Source organism: Aegilops tauschii, chromosome 7 (assembly GCF_002575655.3).
Source record: "Aegilops tauschii subsp. strangulata cultivar AL8/78 chromosome 7, Aet v6.0, whole genome shotgun sequence".
NCBI classification, from domain to species: domain Eukaryota; kingdom Viridiplantae; phylum Streptophyta; class Magnoliopsida; order Poales; family Poaceae; genus Aegilops; species Aegilops tauschii.
In genome coordinates, this window is record NC_053041.3 from 32,259,256 (window position 1) to 32,282,411 (window position 23,156).

Genomic DNA, 23,156 nt, shown 5'->3' on the forward strand with positions numbered 1-23,156 from the left:
ATTACAATGATTCTTAGCTTTTTCTGAAAAGGGGACACGGGCTGTTCGATGAGATCTATTGAGCGGGGAGCACAGATGGAAGCACTGGGAGGGAGCAGGCAAGCCCCGTCCGCATTGATGGTTACGAAGAGTAACCACGGCCAACCACATGTGTGCTTTAAAAAAAAGACTGCATTCGGTTTATATGGTTTAGTTTATACGGTTTGTCAGTTTGTCTAATATTGACACTCTCATATATACGGTATGAAATTAAAATATGATTCAGTTTTGATATATATATTTGCAATACACAGTATTCAGCTGTGGATCTGACACTGCTGGACGACAAGTGCAAAAGAGCTACGGTTCGAACAATACTCTACATGAAAGATATTCTACAGATAATTCCTGAATACATTGAAACAGAAGAATATACAGTAACACAGAATTAGGGAAGGTTACTATCAGGTATAGGTATAGGTCCAAGGTAAACGATAATAGGAAAGATCATCTCTGATTTAGTTACATCGTCATGCTAGACAACTTAAGTTCCTCAAAACATAGACAAAACAAGAAATAGCTTGTGCCGATAATGATTCCAAAATTCAGCAGCCATAACACATAACAGCTAAATTCATGTAGTCAGTACATATTGATTTATTTTTTCTACACAGAGCCTGCGCAACAAAGAACCAGTACTCTTAGAACGCTGGTGAAAACACACCTGGAATAATGGCTCGTTCTCATCGGTAGTACCAAGCATTTCAATAGTTAGAATCTGGCGCTATTAGTTCAGAACATATAATGGTAACTATATAGCAAGTTAACATGAGAAAATGCAATATGGAAGTATACCACCCAAAATGCATTAGTACGACAGTGTTGCGCAAAATTGTACAAAAGAAACACCACCAGATTTCCAGTATCTTGTAATGTAGAAAAGGCAAACAAATAATTCATCTTGGCCATATAGATAGTATGCATATGACAAATCATATGTATATTCTGCAAACCAAAGCAAACAAAAGCTGCTAATAATACATGGGATTTCAGGAGAACAAAGCAGCTCATTCTACAAAGAATAAGCAATGTGCAGCTCAATATGAGCAGCATTACTCTTCAACTTCCTTCTTTATTTCTGCCATTAGTTCATCCTTGTAATCCTCAAACGAGCCATCATATTTAGTCACCGTGCCATCCTCCACAACCCATATCTGGATCTTCTCCTCATCGTCACAAACTCGAGATATCAACCGCGAGTCATGGCTAACCAAGACCAGACCTCCAGTGAATTCATCCAGAGCGTCTGCCAAAGCATCAATACTTTGCATATCCAAGTGATTTGTAGGCTCATCGAATGTGAGGATTCGACATTGATATCGAAGTGAACACAACACGGGCCTTCTGACCACCAGATAATTTAACAATGGGAGTAAGATGGTTGTGACCTGGCAAGCCAAATTTTCCAAGGTTGCCACGGACAACCTCCGCTTTGCTCATTCCCCCCTGGTCTGGGTGGAGCCTGAGCAAATACTGAACTGCATTTTCCTCCATCGTCAACAAGTCAACAAAATGCTGTGAGTATCGTCCAATCCTCAGCTTCTGGCTCCTTCTTGCCTCTCTTTCGGATGGGTTAAGACCACCAGCAAGTAAATTCAGAATAGTAGACTTTCCTGCTCCATTGGGCCCAACAATGGCAACACGTGTTCCCATGTCAATGCCAACATCAACATCTGATAACTTGAAGTCTGGACGGTTGGGGTAGCCGAAACCCACATCAATGAGCTGAAGGAGTGGTGGTGTGAGCAAAGTGGGTTCTGGGAAGTGGAACTCAACTTTGTAGTCATGCCACTTTTGTGGCAGATCCGCTAGCTTCACGTTATCATCATCATTTGCCACATTCTTTCCCTTCCCCTTCCCCTTGGCAACTTCTTTATGGGCCTTTGACATTGCTTGGTCTTTAACCTTATCTTGTGCAGCCTTGCTCCCAGTCTTCCTTGCTGCTTTCATCTGCTTTTCATACACCTCAAACTTCTTGTTCATCTCCTTCCTCTTCTGCTCATACCCGCTCTCGAAGTCATCAAAATTACCACGGTAAACATGCAGACTCTTATGGTGCAAATGAATGATATCATTGCACACTGTGTTCAAGAAGTCCCGGTCATGGGAAACCAAAATAAGGGTCTTCTTCCACTGCGAGCACAAGTACTGCTCCAACCAAAGCACAGCTCGGAGGTCCAAATGGTTGGTAGGCTCATCAAGGAGCTGCAATGTTGGCTGCATGAAGAGAGCACGGTCAAGCGAGATGCGCATCCTCCAGCCACCACTGAAGGACTTTGTGGACCTTGCCTGCATCGCCTGATCAAACCCCAGCCCCGCGAGGATTTTGGACGCACCTGTCGTTGCCGGAGTGGCGAGTAAGGTCGCCGGAGAGTGAGAAGAACGAGCGAGAACGAACAGCAGACGGTAGTTTTTGCCTCGCCTGAACCTACGCGAGTCTTGCTATTATTCCTTTGAAAAATGAGTAGCTTGATTACAATGGATCTTAGCTAACTAACCTCCGGTCAGACTGCCCCACAATTTGCGTGATGCCATGCCATCCAACGACTGCATTTCGTGTGCCTTACTAACCGGAGGACTAAACAAGGAATGAGAAAATAAACAACCTGGACGTGCCATAGCACTTCCGGTATACTAGCTACGTGCATGTAGATGTCACATCGGCCATGCACCACATTATTCAGAACAAGGAAACAGCGATGAGTTTATCCAACAGCACCCGCGCGTGCAGCATCAGAGTCGCATAGATTTAGCTTCTCGTATACCTCGGCAAGCTTGTCGTTGTCATCGGGGTCGTTAGAGGCCTCAAGCTTTGCCTGCTCAGCCCGGAGCGCCGTGAGCTCCTCATTGGCTGCAACCACCGCCTCGGTTGCCGGGCGGTCATCACCAACAATCTGCTGCTCCACAAGCAGGACATCAATGTTCTTGGGCACAGGCACCTGCCGCCAAGAGAGCAGCTTCAGGAGGGTAGATTTGCCATGCCATTGGGCCCCACGAGGCCGTAGCGGCGACCATGCGAGATCCGGAGGGAGGCGCCCTTGAGCAGCTCGTTTCCTCGCGCAGAGACAGAGAAGTTGTCGAGCACGATGTCCTTGATGTTTCCATCGGCTACGTCGCCCTCAGCGGCGGATCCGGGGACGCGCGCTCCTATGACGACGGAGAAGGCGTCGCGGTCGTCGCGGAGCGCCTCCCGCTTGGCAGCCTCGGCGATGGCCGCCGCCATCATCTCGCGCATTTCCTTCTTCGCGTCCTTGTCCGAGGGCCCGAGGGCGTTGAGGTCGACGGTGGCGCGAGCCGGCTTGAACTGGAAGACTTCGTAGAAAATAAATCAATGTAGTTGATCATAACCTCTTCGACAAAATCTTATGCGACGACAAAATCGGAAACAGACCCACACTAATGTCCACCCATTCTCTCGCTTTGGCCTATTGACTTGACTATAGGATTGTCCAACACTACTGCCGCAGATTTTCGAACGGGCCAACAGAGAGGACAATATGACGTTGTCACCTTTTGCATCTACACACACTCCCTTCTACAAGCAACCATGATTTCCTTCTTAACGAACTTCGCGATAATCCCTGGGACAAACAATCTCCAAGAGGCATATGAGTCGGCAAATCTTTTAAAATGAACCCTGATAAGTGTCACATGTGTAGCACGAACACATGGCAACCCCGCATATTTTTCATGGCCAGTTTAATGATACGAGGATGGCAACTTTAATTGTCAAGCATGACAACTTTCTTTTTGAACGGTAAGTTTCAGTTTTTTTCTTTTTTCTTTTCGGGTGACAACAAAAGCGTGAGGGCCGGAGTGCTTTGTGCCACACGTGTGGCACGTATCATTTGGGTATAAAAAAAATATTAGGTTTATGTTCTTAAAATAAAATAAAATATCATAGCATGGAACTTGCTTTGTAACACATGGCACACAAGTTGGTCTCTTTCCTTGGTTTATTTTCTTCCTTGACTTAAAGCCAATGTGATCCTGCCGTCGTCTTGTTTCTAAATTTATTTTTTCTGAAAAACTGGCGAGCCCAAGAGCAATCCCTTCTCAACCGCGTGGCGCGCTAAAACCTTTTTATAGCGTGGAAATATCAAAACAAAAAACAAAAAATTGCACGCGGCAGGGCGCTGGCTCCAGCGACTGCTGCAAAATATGGCGCGCATGAGCAGCTTCAGCAGGCGCGCTAACTTACAGCACGGGCGAGCAGCCGGCGCTTGCGAATAAGATTTTACATGTCCATTTTGACAATATGAAGATGTTTCAAACATTAAACAAATGTGCAAAATAAAGACATATTATAGTTCAATTGCACGACACATCAATCATTTGGGAGCTCTGAGAGGGGGGCACGTGGCTTCACGGCGGGCGCCAGCGCGACGCCACCCGCCGAGGTCGTCCGTGGCACCATGAAAAGGTCGCGCGCGAGACCAGTGTTTGTAGGAGCACCGTCGGAGGCGAAGACAGAACTCCGCGGGCTAGGGTTTGCGCCGCCGGCGATGTGGTGGAGGGGTCACGGGTGTAGGGAGGGGGGATGTCAGTGCGGCCGTCCATCGGACGAATTTGCCGGCGGCGGCGCGGAGCGCAGCGAAGGTGGGGCGGCCGGAGAGGGTGGCGGCAGTGCGGCGCGGGCGCTCGAGTGTGCAGCGCGCAGGAGTGGGTGCACGAAATAAGCGGCGCGTGATGTCATTTCGCTCCGCGCGCTGAACCAATTATACTGTGCGCGTATTTTACCGAAAAAGCTTCCGCCCCGCTTTATATATAAAGCACACAGCCAAACCGATACAAGGTGATGAGGAGAACCTCTTACAAAGCAGATCAAAGGAAAATGCAAGAAACTAGGAGAGATCACATCCTACCACAGAGCCACCTAGACTACCAACAAGGACGGAGACTCGCCGCCAAGGGAAAACCATCGGACCTCGTTTCGCCACTCACTCCAAGTTTCCGCCGAAGGGGGCCCCCTGCCCTCCTGCTCGGGATGGTGGAGCCCGAACCTGTCTGGGGAAAACACGGGACGCGAGAGGAACCAACAAGGACCCTTCCCCCCTCATCTCTGCTCCCTCTCCCACATCGCTCCCGCGAGCGACCGGGAGGGGGGGGAACCCTAGCCGCTGCCGGCCTCGGCTTCTCCTCCCCTCACACTCTCCTCGCCACCGCCTGGTGCGCCGCCGGGCAAAGCCCGGCCGGTGTGGGCGGCGGCAGGGCTTTTCTCCCCCTGCTCGACGTTGCTGTTCACGGGATCTGGCATGGGGCGGCGGCGGCGTGCTGGCGCGGGCTGCGGCGGCGGGGTCGTGGACGTCGAGATCCCGCGCGGAGGGCTGCATGGTTGGGTCTCCTTCGGCGGCGACGGCTCTGCTTCTGGGAGCCGTCGGCTGCAGGCGGCCGGGGCGCCGGCGACGGGGCTTCCTCTGCTACTCCAAGGAGCTGGCCACCTTGGGTGTTGGCGTTTGTGGCTGGGTGGCCGGCGCTCGCCTCACCAGGACCTGAGGTCTCTCATGTGCTTGTCTGCTGCGGCCAAGATCTGTTGCCCAGCGGGGCTCTCAGGCCCGATTCCTGTCCAGTGCTTGGGCTAGGTGGTGGCAGTTGAGCGGGACCGGTGGTCGTGGCAAGGCCATGGACGCCAACCTCTCCACAGTGGTGAGTCCATCATTAGATTTCTTCCCGGGTTTGACCTCTTGGCTGACGGATGGGAGGCGCTGAAGGGGGTTGGGGTGCGTCTTCTCTGTCAGATGTTACCATGTCGGCCGGCGGCGTGCAAGATGTGTGCTTAATGGTTGGTTCTTATGGACGTCGAGGCGGCAGCCTCGGGTGGTGGACCGCCAGTTCGGCTTTCAGCAGGCGGCTTGGTGGTGGTGATGGCTGCATCTTTTGGTCGTGTGGGCGACAACGGATGCCGCTTTGGGTGACCCTGGTCTCGGCGGTGCCTCGGCAGTGTTGGTTCCCAGATCGTGCTCTGGAGGTTTGTTTGGTGGCGGCATGTCTTCCCTTGAGTTGGACAGGGGCTCAAGATTCCTCGGTGTGGCGAGGTTGAGAGGATCCGGGCGAAAGCCTTGTGCTTTGGCATTGGCGACGATGATGCTCGTGGGCATCACATCCCTCTTGGGGGCGTCGTTGAGGGTCCTCCCACCGAGCCAGGGCTTCGGGTGAAAACCCTTGACCGGTCTTTCGGTCTCGACGGCAGCGGTACGGTGTGTCGTCTCCCTCTTGACTCTTGAGGGTGTTGTCGTGGAGTCCAGGTTACTTCTAGTGCACCATGTTGTCATTGACTAACATGCTAGATCCTGTCTTGGAGCTACCTCGACTCTAGCATAGGGGGATTCACTTACCTCCTATCTTTTACCGCGCGCGTATTTTGCGCCTCTGTTGGAGCGTCCGGAACGACTGCGCGCGCAAAAAAATTTAATTTTTCCAGCGCGGCGCTAATATCACGTGCCTGATGGAGATGCTCTAAGCGTGAGGTGTTTTCCCACTAAAATTCTCATCTTTACACCCGCAAAAAAAATCTCATCTTTACCCCCCAAACCGCTGCTATAAATCTCCCTCTTGTGTGAGAAGTACTCCTGTATAAGTCACCCTCGCTACCCCACTGAACCCACCACCCATCCGTCGGTGAGAAAGAACCCACCAAATTCCCACGAGATTCTCCTGGAGAGCGCCGGCGCCATGGAGTCGTCACGCGGCACCCTCATCCCCGGCACGCTACCGCTGCCCTCCTCCTCAACCGACGTTGACGGCCAGGAGGGCAGGCGGACCAGGACCAGCGGCGGCGTGAGGTGGCGCGCGTGGGCCGCCGTGCTGGCCGTGGTGGCACTCGTCGTCGCCGCCGCGGTCTTTGGGGCCAGCAGGGTCCACCGGGACGCGGTGGCGTCCTCCTCCATACGGGCTATGGCAGAACACGGCGTGTCGGAGAAGACGTCCGGGGCATACTCCGCCAGCGGCGGCTTCCCGTGGAGCAGCGCCATGCTGCAGTGGCAGCGCACCGGCTTCCATTTCCAGCCGGACAAGAACTACATGAACGGTACGTACTGACCGAGTTCATCCGTGCGATTAGATTTCCAGATTCAGATTCCGCTTAATTTTCTCCGGCGTGGTCCGATCCAGAAACTGACCTCCCTGCCTTATTTGCTTCCTGTTTGCTCGCCGGCGGTGGCATTCTCCGGCGACATCCATCCGTGCAGATCCCAACGGTTAGTATTACACTATTACTACGCTCCACCTAACGAATCCTCTCAATCGGGTATTCCTATTCAGAAGTTTTGTGACCTGTGCGGAATATAATTGCACCACCACGAACAGTATTTTTTTAAGTTAAAAAATCAACAAATTCTGAATTTCTTTATGAACATTGATAAATTTTTACCTCCGCAACAATTTCGTGGTGCATTTTCTTTTGTCAGGCCTCCATAAATGTCATTTCATCATGAAAATTTTCACATAGGTAAAACATTCATCGATGTTTATTACAAAAAAAATCAGTTTTTTGTTGTTTTTTTATTTTTTGGATTCTAATGTTCACCCGGGTGCATATAACCTCGGGATTAGAAGAGCACTTTCTCTGAAATGCATTGTCCACTGCAGGTCCGGTGTACTATAGAGGATGGTACCATTTGTTCTACCAACACAACCCCGGAGGCACTGGTTGGGGCAACATCTCATGGGGGCATGCCGTGTCGCGGGACATGGTCCAATGGCGCCACCTACCGCTCGCCATGGTGCCTGACCACTGGTACGATATCGAGGGCGTCTGCACCGGATCCATCACTGTGCTCCCCGATGGCAGGGTCATCGTGCTCTACACAGGGTACACCGAGATGTTTGCGCAGGTGACCTGCCTCGCGGAGGCCGCCGACCCGAGCGACCCCCTCCTCCGCGAGTGGGTGAAGCACTCCGCCAACCCTGTCGTGTACCCTCCCCCTGGCATCGGCATGAAGGACTACCGTGACCCAACCACGGCGTGGTTCGATAACTCCGACAACACGTGGCGCATCATCATTGGCTCCAAGAACGACACGGACCACTCCGGCATCGTCTTCACGTACAAGACCAAGGACTTCGTCAGCTACGAGCTGATACCGGGATACTTGTACCGCGGCCCCGCCGGCACCGGCATGTACGAGTGCATCGACATGTTTGCCGTCGGCGGTGGCCGCAAGGCCAGCGACATGTACAATTCGACGGCCAAGGACGTGATGTACGTGCTCAAGGAGAGCAGCGATGACGACCGGCGCGACTATTACGCGCTCGGGAGGTTCGACGCAGCGGCCAACACATGGACGCCGATCGACACCGAGCGGGAACTCGGCGTCGCGCTGCGGTACGACTATGGCAGGTACGATGCGTCCAAGTCCTTCTACGACCCCGTGAAGAAGCGGCGGATCGTATGGGGGTACGTCGTCGAGACCGACTCCTGGAGCGCCGACGCCGCCAAGGGGTGGGCCAACCTCCAGGTAACCATCATCGTCATCAACATGACTGCTTTACCTTACACTTATCAACATCGGTCATCATTGCTACTCTTAGACTTAACTAACCAAACTAGATTAATGTTGTGTGTTGTGCGTGCAGTCGATTCCGAGAACGGTGGAGCTTGACGAGAAGACCCGGACGAACCTCATCCAATGGCCAGTGGAGGAGCTCGATACCCTCCGCATCAACACCACCGATCTCAGCGGCATCACTGTCGGTGCCGGATCCTTCGTCTCCCTCCCCCTCCACCAGACCTCCCAACTCGACATCGAGGCATCCTTCCGCATCAACACCTCCGCCATTGAGGCCCTAAATGACGTCGACGTCGGCTACAACTGCACCATGACAAGCGGCGCTGCCACCCGCGGCGCACTTGGCCCCTTCGGCATTCTCGTCCTCGCCAACGTCGCCCTGACAGAACAGACGGCGGTGTACTTTTATGTGTCCAAGGGCCTCGACGGCGGTCTTCGGACCCATTTCTGCCACGATGAGTTGCGGTCAACACATGCTACCGATGTGGCGAAGGAGGTGGTGGGTAGCACGGTGCCGGTGCTCGAAGGCGAGGATTTTTCCGTTAGGGTGCTCGTGGACCACTCCATCGTGCAAAGCTTCGTGATGGGCGGGAGGTTGACGGTGACGTCGAGGGCCTACCCGACGGAGGCCATTTACGCAGCGGTGGTCTACCTGTTCAACAATGCCACCAGCGCCAGCGTCACAGCTGAGAAGCTCGTCGTGCACGACATGGACTCGTCGTACAACAAGATATTCACGGACGACGACTTGCTAGTCCTCGATTAAACTGATCACCTACAACAAGTTATGGATTATTTGCTCGGTCGGTGGCTTCCTTTTCTCTTGGACAGATAGCGGTGGAGTACCAGCTACTCTACGTATCATCTTGATTTATGTTCCTTGTTCTAGTTTTGGTTTTAGTAAGATGAATTAGATGATGTTGGTCACATGTTAATCAATTACGGGTAAATTAAAAGGACATGGATGCCTGCCACCAAATATAAGTGACTACTTCAAGTCAAGGTTTTGGTTACCGAATGACGCAATTTTACCCACAGGGATTGGTAAACGTGGTTACCACGGTTACCGGGAAATACTGAGAGATACCAAGAATATTTTGAAAGAATTTTATAGTTGAATTTTGAATTCAAATAAATGAATGAACGAACATTCGAACCAGAGACCTGTCAAAAGAGGAACTATGTTGCTACGAACACGTCAGAATCAACTCTCATGGCATTAATTAGATCCTACGCACTTTACTACAAATCAAGCGTTTAAATTCAAAAATTTCAAAAAAATTGGTATTTTTTGCTCGGTATGAGGATTTACCACGGAAATACGCGGTAACCATGGGAAGTTTTGAAATTTCGACCGGTAACCAAAACCTTGCTTCAAGTTCAAGTTCTCTCATTTCTTATTCATTTATATGCAATCTTTGTATTTCGTATTTTTTGGGAAAGCAAACATGGTGTATCTATACCAATATAAAAGACCTAAAAGGGGAAATCCAACAACTCCCGGCCGTCAAATCAAGTCAATCCAACGACTCAGGCTGCTATAATAGTGAGTGCTCAACATGTTTAGTGTGCAGTAATATCATACCAAATGTCAAAACCAATGCTAATCATTATTAATACGCAAATAATATCCTACCTAATATTTACGTGTATCTATCTATACTAATATAAAAAGACCCAACGGGGCAGATCCAACAAATCCGGGTCGTCAAGTCAGGTCAATCCAACGACTCAGGCTGCTATAATGGTAAGCGCTCAACATGTTTAGTGTGCAGTTAATATCATACCAAATATCAACACCAATGCTAATCACATAATTAATACGCGAATAATATCCTACCTAATATTTACGTGTAATTAATATATCGAAATTGATGTGCGTACGATGTATAGTGCGTACGATCTTGTATGACGTGTTCTCACTCGTCTGTCCAACTCATCGAACGGCTACTGAGGTCTGTTGTACATAAATCATACAAAATTCATCGTACGTGTAGCAAGACTCTTAAAATATTATCTAATATCAATGTACATTGCACGTACACATTTACTAGTTAAATCTGTCATGGTGCGTACACATTTACTAGTTAAATCTGTCCTGGTGTTTCCATGTAGAGTAAAATCGGGATTCTACAAGCATGTCTTTTTGACGTTTATAGATAGAAATGCGAGCATGGGAGCACCAGAATGTATCAGTTGCCGCATCATAACAAATAAAAATAAAATCCGTGTGACAAAATCTACCGACAACCACTGAAAAAGTACTGAAGACACCCTTTTACGTACCTGACATAATCAAAGTACAGTTGGGTGGCTCCCATAACTAAATATCTTACCTCGTGAATTCCGAAAAGAAAATACTTAAGAAATGAATTTTTTGTGGACGCGCATTGTCTTCACAGGGAGCAAATTGCGAAAAACCACTACATTTTAAGTTCATGTTTAGATTTGCCACCACATTTCTTGGGCGCCCCAAAAATCAATCGATTTCCTTGCTAATTTTCTTAATAAACACCGATGATTCATTTGGGGCGAATTAATTCAATTTCTGACATACCGGGCCCACTTATCAGGTCCACATGACACTATTTTGTCAACACAGTTTGTTTTGACTGTGAAAACAAATCACCATGCATCCATTATGTTGCACCTCCTGTCGCTTATGGCCGACGCCGCCCCTCTCTCCCGCGCCACCCCGCATCCTCTCTCCCGTCGACCACTACACCTTCCTCCATCTCTCCTCCCTCCCGGTGTGGGCGAGATCAGCAGCACGGCATCCCGTCACGCGCCGCCCTACACTGGATCGGATGGATCCGTGACGCGGGTCCTCCCTCTGTCATGCCTCGACGAGCTCCATCCCCACCTCTGGCGTGCGACGAGCCTGGTAAATGGGACAACGCGGGACGAGCGGCCGGAGCACCACGCGGAGGCTACGCATGAGGAACACGAGAACGTCCTCGTCAGAGCTCGTCGTCGGCGCCGCGCGCCACCAGCATGGACACGGCATGCCGTTGACACCGGAGCCCATGACCACGTCGAAGAAGCTTGCCAGCCACGCCATGGGATTCCCAATAGCCACGGCTCGGCCATAGCACACACCGCCATAGCCGGCTCAAGCCAGGGAAGATTGCGCCACCGGCCGCCTCGCCTCCTGCTTCTTCTGGTGTCGACCTCGGCAGCCCAGTTGATCTGCAGACCATCATTATGCGCCCTCTCATCCATCCCTATGCATGCATGCGAGGTGTTTGTTGGAATGCCCCCAAGGAGGATAAGAACGTTTGAGAGAGATGACGATGCTGATAGGTGGGCCCTTCGTTCTACTTAACGGTCGACAAGCGGTGTTGACCATTTAGTGCCATGTGGACCTGATCAGTGGGTCCGGTATGTCATGAATTGAATTAATTTGTCCCAAATCAATCATTAGTGTTTATTGAGAAAATTAGCAAGAAAATCGGTAGATTTTTGAGACACCCAAGAAATGCGGTGGCAAATCCAAACAAGAACTTGAAATGTGGTTGTATTTTGCAATTTACTCTTTCAAATTTAAATTTGTGTATGAAGAGTGTGGTCACTTGATGCCATAATACCGAGGTCAAGCTACAGATACCCCCGTCGTCCATGGAGCCATCGTCTAGGGAGGGTCTCCAGCTCAATCATGCAGACGCAGATGTCCCCGCTACCAATACCAATGCAGTAGACAAGCAAATCAAGCGGCCGTCTTATATTATATTCCATATATACCAATATAAAAAGACCCAAAAAGGGGTAGATCCAACAAATCCGGGTCATCAAATCAGGTCAATCCAATGACTCAGGATGCTATAATGGTGAGCGCTCAACATGTTTAGTGTGCAGTTAATATCATACCAAATATCAACACCAATGCTAATCACATAATTAATACGCAAATAATATCCTACCTAATATTTACGTGTATCTATACCAATATAAAAAGACCCGAAGGGGCAGATCCAACAAATCCCGGTCGTTAAATCAGGTTAATCCAACGACTCGGGCTGCTATAATGGTGAGCGCTCAACATGTTTAGTGTGCAGTTAATATCATATCAAATATCAACTCTAATGCTAATCACATAATTAATACGCAAATAATATCCTACCTAATATTTACGTGTAATTAATATATTACCTAATATCAGCATGCAATGCACGTACACATTTACTAGTTTTAGAAGGGAAACACATTGGGAATCTGTCTTGGTGTTTCCATGTAGAGTAAAATCGGGATTCTAGAAGCATATCTTTTGAACATTCATAGATAGAAACGCGAGCATGGAAGCACCTAGTATCCGTTGCCCCATCATAACAAATAAAAATAAAAATTCGTGTGACAAAATCTACCGGCAACCACCGAAAAGGTACCGCAGAGACCCTTTTACGTACTTGACGTAATCAAAGTACAGTTGGGTGGCTTCCATAACTAAATGTCTTACCTCGTGGCAGCATTATCAGTGATAGAGTTTACCTTGTTGTCTAGGTATTCATCATGTTTATTTCGTCGCATTAGTTTTGTTCATGCATGTAGTTAAGTTGAAGGCTTGAGGCTGCGGCAGTGAGCGTGCTCGTAGAAGTGTGGAGACGAGTACACATGCAAGCTAATAGTGCGTAGCTAGTTAGTTGAGTTAGCATCAGCTGATCAGTACGGGATAAGCATGAGACGCGTGGTTTGGCGATTGCGCAGCAGGTTGACAAGTTTGATAAGCTGTCAGTTTGGATCCGGGTAGTTAATTTGCCCTACAATCTGAGGAATGAAACGCGTGGTTTGGCGATTGCGCAGCAGGTTGATAAATCTGCTTCTGTTGTCCAAATTGATTCAGTAGGGGGGTTCTTGCGAGCCAGGGTCACTATTGATGTGCAGAAACCCCTGCGGAGATGGATCCTGATCAACTCGGCTAAGAGAAAGAGCATCGATCGATATGATATCGAGTATGAACAAATACCCCACTTCTGCTTCTCTTATGGTCGGCTTGGTCACTCCGATCTATTCTGTCCCATGCCCGGGACCAGAGATGAAAACGGTGATCTCCCGTTCAAGGCCTTTTTACGAGCGTCGGAGGATCGCAGGAAAGCTAATTCGGGAGAGAGTTCAGCACAGGATAAGCATGAGAAACAGCAAAGTACAAGAGAATCCCGATCATCAAACTCTCAGCCGAAGGGAGGACCGGAAGTGACATCACCTGTCAAAAAACCGGTGCTGCAAAAGCGTAAGGGGGCCCCGCAAGCGACTCAAGTCTATCGTCAGGTGGTGAAGCAAGCCCTGGCGATCACAGAACATGGCGAGGCCGCTGTTGGCAATGTAGATGGAGAAGGCACCTCTGAACCAACTGCTCTAGATGCTGGAAATCTGAACGAGTATCTCCCGGAGAGGGAATCAAAGAAGAAGAAGCCTACTCCGCCATCATCTGAATCCTCGGCAGCGGCTGCGAGTCAGCCCTGCCCGAGCCAATGAATGCTATGAGTTGGAACTGTCGAGGGCTTGGGAACCCTGCGACAGTTCGTGAGCTTCGCAAGCTGGTGAAGCAAGAAGGTCCCACCCTGTTATTCATCATGGAAACGAAGATCAGGGGGCAACGAGTAGAAGATCTGAAAACTACATTAGGATTTCATGGTTGTTTTGCCGTCAATAGTGATGGGCTTAGTGGAGGCATCGGCCTCTTCTGGTCAAAGGATGTTGATGTTAGTTTGGAAAATTTCAGTAAATCTCATATTGATGTGAAGGTCACCCAGAATAATAAAAGTTGGCGTTTCACTGGTTTTTACGGTGAGCCCCGTGTGGAGAATCGACACCACAGCTGGCGGTTCCTCCATACTCTTTTTGCTATCCAGCATGAGGCGTGGCTGTGTACGGGGGATTTCAACGAAACCCTACATGCGGATGAGCACTTTGGCATGAATGCAAGACCGGAAAGACACATGTGTGCTTTCCGTGAAGCAATTTCAGATTGCGCGCTCCAGGACCTGGGGTGGCGCGGAGTACCCTTCACATGGGATAATGCTCAGCAAGGCAGTTCTAATGTTAAAGCGCGGATTGATAGAGCTTTCGCTAACGCCGATTTCCTTCAGCTATTTGAACTCCCCAGTGTCAAACATGTGAGTAGCGTGGAGTCGGATCACTGCTTTGTTCTGGCTGAATGTCGTCCTCAGGCGACGATGGGATGGACTCGAGCACCACGCACGTTCCGTTATGAAAACGTTTGGCAAATTCATGCGGATTATGACGAGATGGTCCGGAACATGTGGCAAGTGGGCGCGGGTCAGCAAGGATTGCAAGGCATCGTTGACGCCCTTTCCAATGTTCAGCAGCAGCTGGGCTCGTGGGGGCGGCGAGAGTTTGGAAATCTGGAACGGAAAGTCCGAAAGCTTCAGCAGCGGCTTGACCGCCTGCGATCTGCGTCGCTCCGACACGGCCCAACTGACGAAGAGAAAGCGGTCGCGAAGCAGCTACGCGAAGCTTTGCGGCAGGAGGAAATTTGGCTAAAACAAAGATCTCGTGTGTTGTGGCTCCGTGCAGGGATAGAAACACAGGCTATTTTCAAGCACAAGCACGGCAACGCACGAGGACCAATCGCATTACCTCATTGGAGAGCATAAACGGCCACGTTATCAGTGACCCAATGGAGGTAAAGGATGAGATCACTTCTTTCTATCAAGCTCTGTACCAGTCCCAAGGTTACAGACCAATGGAAGAACTTTTGCACTCTGTAGAGCCGCGAGTGTCCGCTGATATGAATCATTTGCTCGAGAAGGAGTACACCGCAGCAGAGGTAAAAACCGCATTGTTTGATATGGCGCCGTCTAAAGCGCCAGGTGTGGATGGCTTCACAGCGGGTTTCTACCAACGACATTGGAATGTCGTTGGGAATGATATTACAATGGCTATATTGAGTTTTTTGAACGGGGGAGAGCTCCCAGCAGGGCTCAACGATACGGCTATCACTTTAATCCCAAAGGTCAGGTACCCTCAAAAAATTTCTCAATACTGTCCTATTGCCTTATGCCCAGTTTTGTATAAGATTGCAGTCAAGACTGTGGCAAACAGACTGCGCCTCATCTTGGATGATGTTATAGGCGATGAGCAGAGTGCGTTTGTGCCGGGACGCTTGATCACGGACAATGTCTTAGTGGCCTATGAGTGTATTCATGCTATCAGGAGAAGGAAGAAAGGCAAGAATTATACATGTGCTGTTAAATTGGATATGCTCAAGGCATATGATCGCGTGGAGTGGCATTACCTAGAAGCCATGCTTGTGCAGCTGGGCTTCAGGGATCGATTCATCAGGCTTATAATGAAATGTGTCACGTCCGTCAGATTCTCAGTTAAGGTTAACGGTGAACTGCTGCCTTATTTCAACCCCTCCAGAGGGCTTCGCCAAGGATGTCCAGTCTCACCTTATCTGTTCCTAGTCTGCGCTCAAGGACTAACATCGCTACCTAACAATTATGGTGGTGCGCACATCGACAGAGGAATCCGTGTGAGTATCCATGCACCATGGGTTAGTCATCTTTTGTCCGCTGACGATAGTCTCATTTTTCTTGCTGCCAAGACCCAAAGTGCAGAACGGCTCGTGGAAATATTACAAATCTATGCGGACTGCTCGGGCCAGGCGGTCAACAAGGAGAAAAGCTCTATTTTCTTCAGTGGCAACTCGGGGCAGCCCCTCCGGACGCAGATCAAACATATGCTCGGGATTGCAGCAGAAGCGTTTTCTGAGCGCTATCTAGGCTTACCCACGGCCATTGGAAGAATCACTAGTGGTACTTTCCATCATATCGGTGAACGTATTCGCAGCAAAATAAGTGGATGGTCTGAGAGGAATTTAGCCTGTGCAGGGAGGGAAGTGCTTTTGAAATCTATTGCACAAGCTATTCCAACATACAGTATGAGCTGTTTCTTGCTGACCAAGAAGGTTTGCAAGGAAATCACCTCGCCCATGGCCAAATACTGGTGGGGGAGTTCCATTGACAAAAGATCCCTACATTGGCTGGCGTGGGATAAATTGACAGAGCCAAAAATCAAAGGAGGTCTGGGCTTTCGGGATCCCCAAATGTTCAATCTAGCAATGCTTGGAAAGCAAGGCTGGCGCATTCTGACCAAACCAGATTCTTTGTGCTCTAGAGTGTTGAAGGGAAAGTATTTCCCACACTCAAACTTTCTCCAAGCCTCGATACCCAAGGGAGCTTCCTCTACCTGGGAGGCTATCATCGCAAGCAGGAAGGCTTTGGAGAGGGGATTGATCCACCGAATAGGAGATGGCTCATCTATATCTATTTGGAATGATCCTTGGATCCCAAACATAGTCACTATGAAACCGACTGGTAGATTAGGGGCGGCGCCCCTGCATACTGTCTCAGAGCTGATAGATGACTACACTGGGAGTTGGAATGTCAGTTTGGTCCGCCAAAATTTTCCGCACCCCGATGCTGAGGCGATTCTTAATATACCCTTGAACAGATTAGGTGGGGAAGATAGTTTGGCGTGGTCGTTGGAAAAGTCGGGTAACTACACTGTAAAATCAGCATATCGCTCTCTCATGACTCGGAACGAGCTTAGTTCTCTAGAGGAAGGGACGATGACGGACACTTCATCAGCAAATAACAGTTGTGGACCGCACTTTGGAAATTACGGGTGGTGCCGAAGGTTAGGGTTTTTTGGTGGAGGGTTTTGCGTGGCATCCTGCCAGACTACATGACTCTACAGCACCGTCACATCAAGCCACTTGGCCGCTGCGATCTATGCAAGGCCATGAATGAAGACTTAATGCATGCACTCATCTCATGCTCACATGCCAAGCAGTTTTGGGTTGCAGCGAGGGATCGGTTTGATCTCCATCTACCGAGGCTGCATCCGCTAACATGGGCACGGGATATTGTGCTCGATGAGATGTTTTCTGACGAGGCTCGTTGTCAGATTATCACAATCATGCATACAATATGGACCTCCAGGAACAAATGGACCCACGATCAGGAGGGCTTCTCCCCGGTGCAAGCGCTCAAGTGGATCCATGAAACCCTGGCCATACTCGATCTACCTAACCATCGCCCAGTGGTGCTGTCGGGACGGAGTTGGAACCCCCCTGATGTGGGGTGGATTACCATCAATACTGATGGCTCAGTATTCCCAAATGCGTTGTCAGGAGGAGCAGGCGGCGTTGCTCGGTCTCACATATCTTTTGTGGGGGCTTGGTGCAAGTCGCTAGAGGGGGTCTCTGATCCTTTCATTGCTGAGCTCCTAGCGTTTCGGGAAGGTGTGATCTTTGCTCATCTACGTGGAATGTCACATGTGATAATGCAGGTCGACTGCATGGAGCTGGTCACCCAATGGAGTTCGCGCGGCAACTCACGATCTATTGCTGCGCCTATCTTTCATGAACTTGAAGCTTTAGTCCTTAATTTTGCTTCTTTCTCGGTTCAGCATATCAGCAGGGATCTTAACTTCCCGGCCCACTTATGTGCACAGCGCGCTAGTGCAACGGAGGGTACGGACTGCTGGCTCGATGCGAGTCCAGATTTCCTTGTCAATAGCCTACGGGCAGACTGTAACCGCGTGATTATTCGCTAAATAAAGTCAGAGTTCGATGCAAAAAAAAAAGCTGATCAGTACCATGCACGTCGTGTAGTTTGCATGGATGTGGTTGTTAGCAACATGCGCGTACAGCTCCGTGGAGTCAGAGCGGCCAAGTTCGGTGGCATATCAGCGTGGAGCTAGAAGTGGACGCAATCAGTTGAGGCGTGCGTCAAGTGTGCCGTGTGGGCAGGGCCGGGCCCATAGTTGTGCTAAGTGTGCCGCCCGCACAGGGCCCATAAATTTTGGGGGGCCCAAATTTTTTAGGCCTAGTATGTATATTTCTCAAAAAAAAAAAGTAGTTCCGCTTGGCCGCTGGGCCTGTGGGCGTGGGCATCCTCGACGCGTGCCAGCCGCCAGGCCGCTGCCTCACCTCGATCCCAGGCGCATTTGATCGCTGCTCGTTCTTTTCTCGTCGGTTGTCCAGCGACCAGCGCACCTGATCCCACGCGCACATGGTTGACTCACACCGCACCTCATCTTCTCTACTTCTCTACGTATACTATCTAAAAAACGCGTAGCGTTCCTTTTTTCCTGCCAACAGGACCGCGCTTTCTGCCCACCCTTCGTCCGTGCCTCGCTCGAAGTCCCATTTTCAACCCGAAAACATCGGGACACAATCCCCTCCCGATCCACGTCGGACCACCGCCTCCCACCTCCATTCTGGGCGCTGCCTCCTCCTCCCCTCCCAAGCACAGCCGCTGCATCCCTCCATCCAAGTACACCCGCCCTTCCATACTCTCTCTCTCTCTCTCTCTCTCTCTCTCTCTCCCTCTCTCTCTCTCTCTCTCTCTCTCTCTCTCTCTCTCTCTCTCTCTCTCTTGGAGTTGGAGCCGCCGTCATTCCTCCTCCGCGTGGCTTGCATCAGCTAGCCCCTGTCCCGCCCCCTGCTTGCAAAGATGGAAGATGGAAGTAGCGCCCACGGATTTGACGGAGATCATCACCTAGGCGGTGGTCGGCGAAGCTGTATGAAGGACATGCTCGGGGCTCCGCGGTGGGTTCGCGCTGAAGCACCATCTTGCTCGGTCACAGTTCAAAGCGGCGGCGATGATTGTCTTGCATTGTTCGCACGTAGGCAGCGCGGCAGAGGCGCAGAGCGCGGGAGCAAGTGCGGCGGCGCGCATTGAGGTACTGCCCGCTCCTCTCGTCTCATTTCCTCCCTCTCTTTCTTTGGAGCGGTGGAGCGACAAGGTGAGCATGTTCGACGGCACAGGTGAGCCGTCGGCGCTGGATCCACACTTCTGCAGCAGAGCGGCTCTGCAGCGTGGATTATTTGCAGCTATAGCATGTAGGGCCTAGGGGCATGTCGACTGCAAGACAGGCAACGACAGTCTGCAGGCCAAGTGGCTACCTGCATCCTGTTTCTTTGCTGTAGCAGCTTCTAAGGATTGCAAGGTCTCTGCCGGGGAGGAGGAGGTGCATAGGGGGGTGATGGGAAGCACAAGAGGTGCTATCGCTGCCAGAGATCAAGAACCACATTATGGGGAACCTAACCAAGAAGCTCCTGTACATCGACCTACGTGCTGTGCATTGAGACAATTTATGTATTGATTCATTCCCTTGCAGGTCACAATATCACTCATGTTGTGGCGACGACATTAGATGTTAGTCGCCTTTCAAGCTTGAATGTAGGAGGATTTCAGGTTGCAAAAAGCATGGTAGTCCAGGTTTGCAGCACTATTGGCTTCAGACACTATGTACTCTATTAAATTATAGATTACTGAAGAAACAAGACGCCTGTTGCATGATCATAATTACTCGTGGCCTCACTTTAATCTTATTTTTTGAAAAATGGAAACCAAGACATCCTTAATTAGTAAGTTTGGATTATTTGCGATCGAAAGTGGCACTACTCTATTGGCAATCTTGGATTTTTTTTTTCTTGTAAACCACAAATATCTTCACCTAGATATTGAGTAGGAGTCACAAGAATTGTTTGTATTAATATCTTAATCAAACTTGTTATATTACTACAATATTAAACTTCTTGATTTTTAAATAATTTGCTGCTAACTAGGACGAGCAAGGAAATTTCTTTGTAAGTTTACATGTGCGCTGCATGGGCATCTTTGGGAGACGTAGGGAGGGAGCGGGACAGGCTAACACGAGCACGTTGGGAAATACTATAACACAACTGTTCAGTGGGATGGAAGGGGGATTGCAAGCTGGATCCGCCATTGATACGTCGAGCTTGGTATGCATGGCAGAGACGTGGACAGTGGGGGGAGAAAGAAGAAAGAAAAAAGTGATTAGTGTTGATAAAATTTGATAATGCCGCTTGATGTGCATGAGGATCCTCAAGATATATTGTATGTGTTGAAATATTTGTGCCCCCATTGCAACGCACGGGCATTGTCCTAGTAAATAGAAAAAAGGATTGCCGGGAGTCTCGGGACGGGAATTAGATGAGAATGATCGCATCGCCGTCGGCCATCGCTGCTCGGCTTTGGCTACTGCCCGCCACCTAGTGCAGGATGATTGATCGGTGATTCGGGGACGATTCTCTGTCCGTTCCTTGATTGAAAACGGGAATGTCCGATCGATCGGCAGCCACAACAGTTTCATCCTTCAGGTGCTCCCACCATCTCACGGCTTCCATCTTCAAAACAGGTAGCCTGTCGTTGGCGAGTCCTCCTTTCTAATTAACTTCATTTCCTACTCGTAATTATTAATTTTCTAATTAATTTTTGACAGGGATCTTAGAGGTCGGTTCTTGTCTTCTCGGTTAAAGATCTCAGTATAGCCGTTTAACCGGATAGAACAGGAGACTAGGTGAGTTAGACGGTTCATGTGATTGTCAAACATTGACGCATAAATCTTCAATTAATATGCGCTGCCTATCACTTTAATCTTTTATATAAACACTTATTATGTAAGTCATTATATTATGTTTCCTCCGTCCGAAAAAGCTTGTCCCTCAAATATATGTATCTAGCACCACTATTTGATAGACAATCTTGGGACAAGTTTTTCGGACGGAAGGAGTATATATTATAAATAATAAATATTATGCAACTGAGAGTTGAATATATAAGATTTTTTATATCCAGTTATTATGTAAGACATTATATTATATACATTATAATTGCTCGTCACTTTATTTTTTTTCTAGTGAGATAGGGCCTCATTTTTTAGTTTGGCACAGGGCTTCGAATTTTGCCGGCCCGGCCCTGGTGGGCAAGCTCAAGTCTGTTGCAAACTTGAATTTGACTCAAGCCTGTACATGCAGAAATAATCGGATCAAGCAGCTGGCTTGGCCGTCGCGTCTGCATGCAACGTAGTGGGGTTAGTGGGTGCATGTGTGTTGTGTAGGTCTGGTACTTAAACACATGTACTCAGTTCTATTTGTGCGAGAAAGAACAAGAGAAAAGACAGAAGTGTGTTGCCACAAAACTCTGTGTGCTCTTGTGTCCAGTGTGTGCTCGTGTGAGTGTGTCCTCCTCAACCTCCAGCTCGTGCTCGTGTGTGTATTCTTCCTTCTTCCTCCTCGGGCTGCTCCAACAATCAGTGCAGATTCTGTGTGGATCTCCCGGCCGGCAATACTGTTGCACTGCTGCCATGGCCGTCGATACACCGTGTGCTGTTGTCGGCAACGACGGCCCAGACGCGTGCGTGCTTTCCATGGCTGACTTCTCCATCGTGTTCAGTGATTGGCTTTACAGTTTTTACGGGGCTGGATTTCTTCCACCCATGCTTGCTGTTGCACTATTGCTGTTGCTTCACTGGAGTGGAGGACCGGGATCTCGCCAGTTGATTCGGTTCCGGGTGACTGGTGGCGGTCGACATGCATCGATGGGTACATGCACGTGTGCATTTTCGCCAGCATGTTTCCATGTTTCCGATCACGGTCATGTGATGCACTACCGGAACAGGGCTCGATGCCGACGGCCAAAAGTATGCCGACGGCCACCGTCGGCCTACTCCAGACTATCCCGACAGCTGGCACCAGGCCGCCGGCGTACAACGGCCATCGGGCTATCCCAGTATATGCCGACGGCCCCTGTCGGCAAAGATCGACCGTCGGCATAGCCAGGTCTACGCCTACAGTTGCCGTCGGCATAGCTGCGGGCCCGGCGACCACGCCCGTGACGGGCGGCTAACGGCGTCGGATCTATGCTGACGGCGGGGACGGACGGCCGTCGGCATAGATACGAATGCCACGTCATCGATCCAAACCGCACCGAACAAGGCCTATGCCGACGGCTGTCATCGGCATAGATGACACGTCATCGATCCGCACCGCGCCGTCCATCTGCCCTGGCCGCAGCTATGCCGACGGCTTTGCCGTTGGCATACCTAATTTTTTTTGCGTAGCTATATTTTTATGTTCTTTTACGTATTATTATTTGACTAACTTACAAGTAGTATTTTTAAATATATATATAAGCATACATACATTTTTTTCGATTCTATACGAAGGGGTGTGATGACCCCCCTCACGGATGGCGCCGACGCCAGCCGGCACCTGGAGGGGGAAACAGCCGCATCGGGTCTATACGGAGGGGACATTGAGTCGTGGAAGCTGGCCCGCGAGCGGAGTGATCGCAAGGACGGCGAGAGCCAGTACTACGACAAGACCGAGAAGCACCTGGAGTCTTACACTCAGCACTTTTAGAGGTTGTATCCGGATGTTCCAGTTCCTGACGTCGCCCAGTCTCAGATCGACGACACGGCGGTGGTGGCCATCGAGGAGAAGCCCCATGGCCTGTATCCGTGTTTCAATGGCTTGATCACTCCTTCGGTCTCGTACACACGGCTTCGGGCTACCAACCCGAGCTCGTTAGAGAGTATGGGGCGTTCGCAGCCTCCCTTAGCCCGCCAGCATGCTGTAAGTACTTCCCCTTTATCTTCTTTCTCTCTAACTTTCTCAGTTTATTTTCAACATTGCTCACTTAGAAACAATCTAAATTTTGTAGGCATATAAGGCCTTTGTCGAGCATAGGAATCTCGAGGTGTGGGAGTACTTGCAACGAGTGAAGGCAAACGATGATTACAACCGTCAGATGATGACGGTTAGTTCTGCCCTCT

General features: G+C 49.8%; 2 protein-coding genes and 1 pseudogene across 2 annotated transcripts; 2 read left to right on the forward strand and 1 right to left on the reverse strand.

Moving 5' to 3' along the window:
* Positions 1-900: 900 nt before the first annotated feature.
* On the reverse strand, positions 901-3,289 carry LOC109776301 (ABC transporter F family member 4-like; annotated as a pseudogene).
* Positions 3,290-6,646: 3,357 nt separating this feature from the next.
* LOC109776302 (sucrose:sucrose 1-fructosyltransferase) lies at positions 6,647-9,505 on the forward strand. Its single transcript, XM_020334947.4, has 4 exons — positions 6,647-7,066; positions 7,227-7,235; positions 7,627-8,495; positions 8,614-9,505. The coding sequence occupies exons 1-4, from the start codon at positions 6,712-6,714 to the stop codon at positions 9,310-9,312; spliced, it is 1,932 nt and encodes a 643-aa protein (XP_020190536.1). The 5' UTR covers positions 6,647-6,711; the 3' UTR covers positions 9,313-9,505.
* A 4,506-nt stretch (positions 9,506-14,011) lies between these two features.
* On the forward strand, positions 14,012-15,157 carry LOC120968610 (uncharacterized). Its single transcript, XM_040395509.1, has one exon. It carries the CDS (start codon positions 14,012-14,014, stop codon positions 15,155-15,157), a length of 1,146 nt encoding a protein of 381 aa, XP_040251443.1.
* Positions 15,158-23,156: the final 7,999 nt, after the last annotated feature.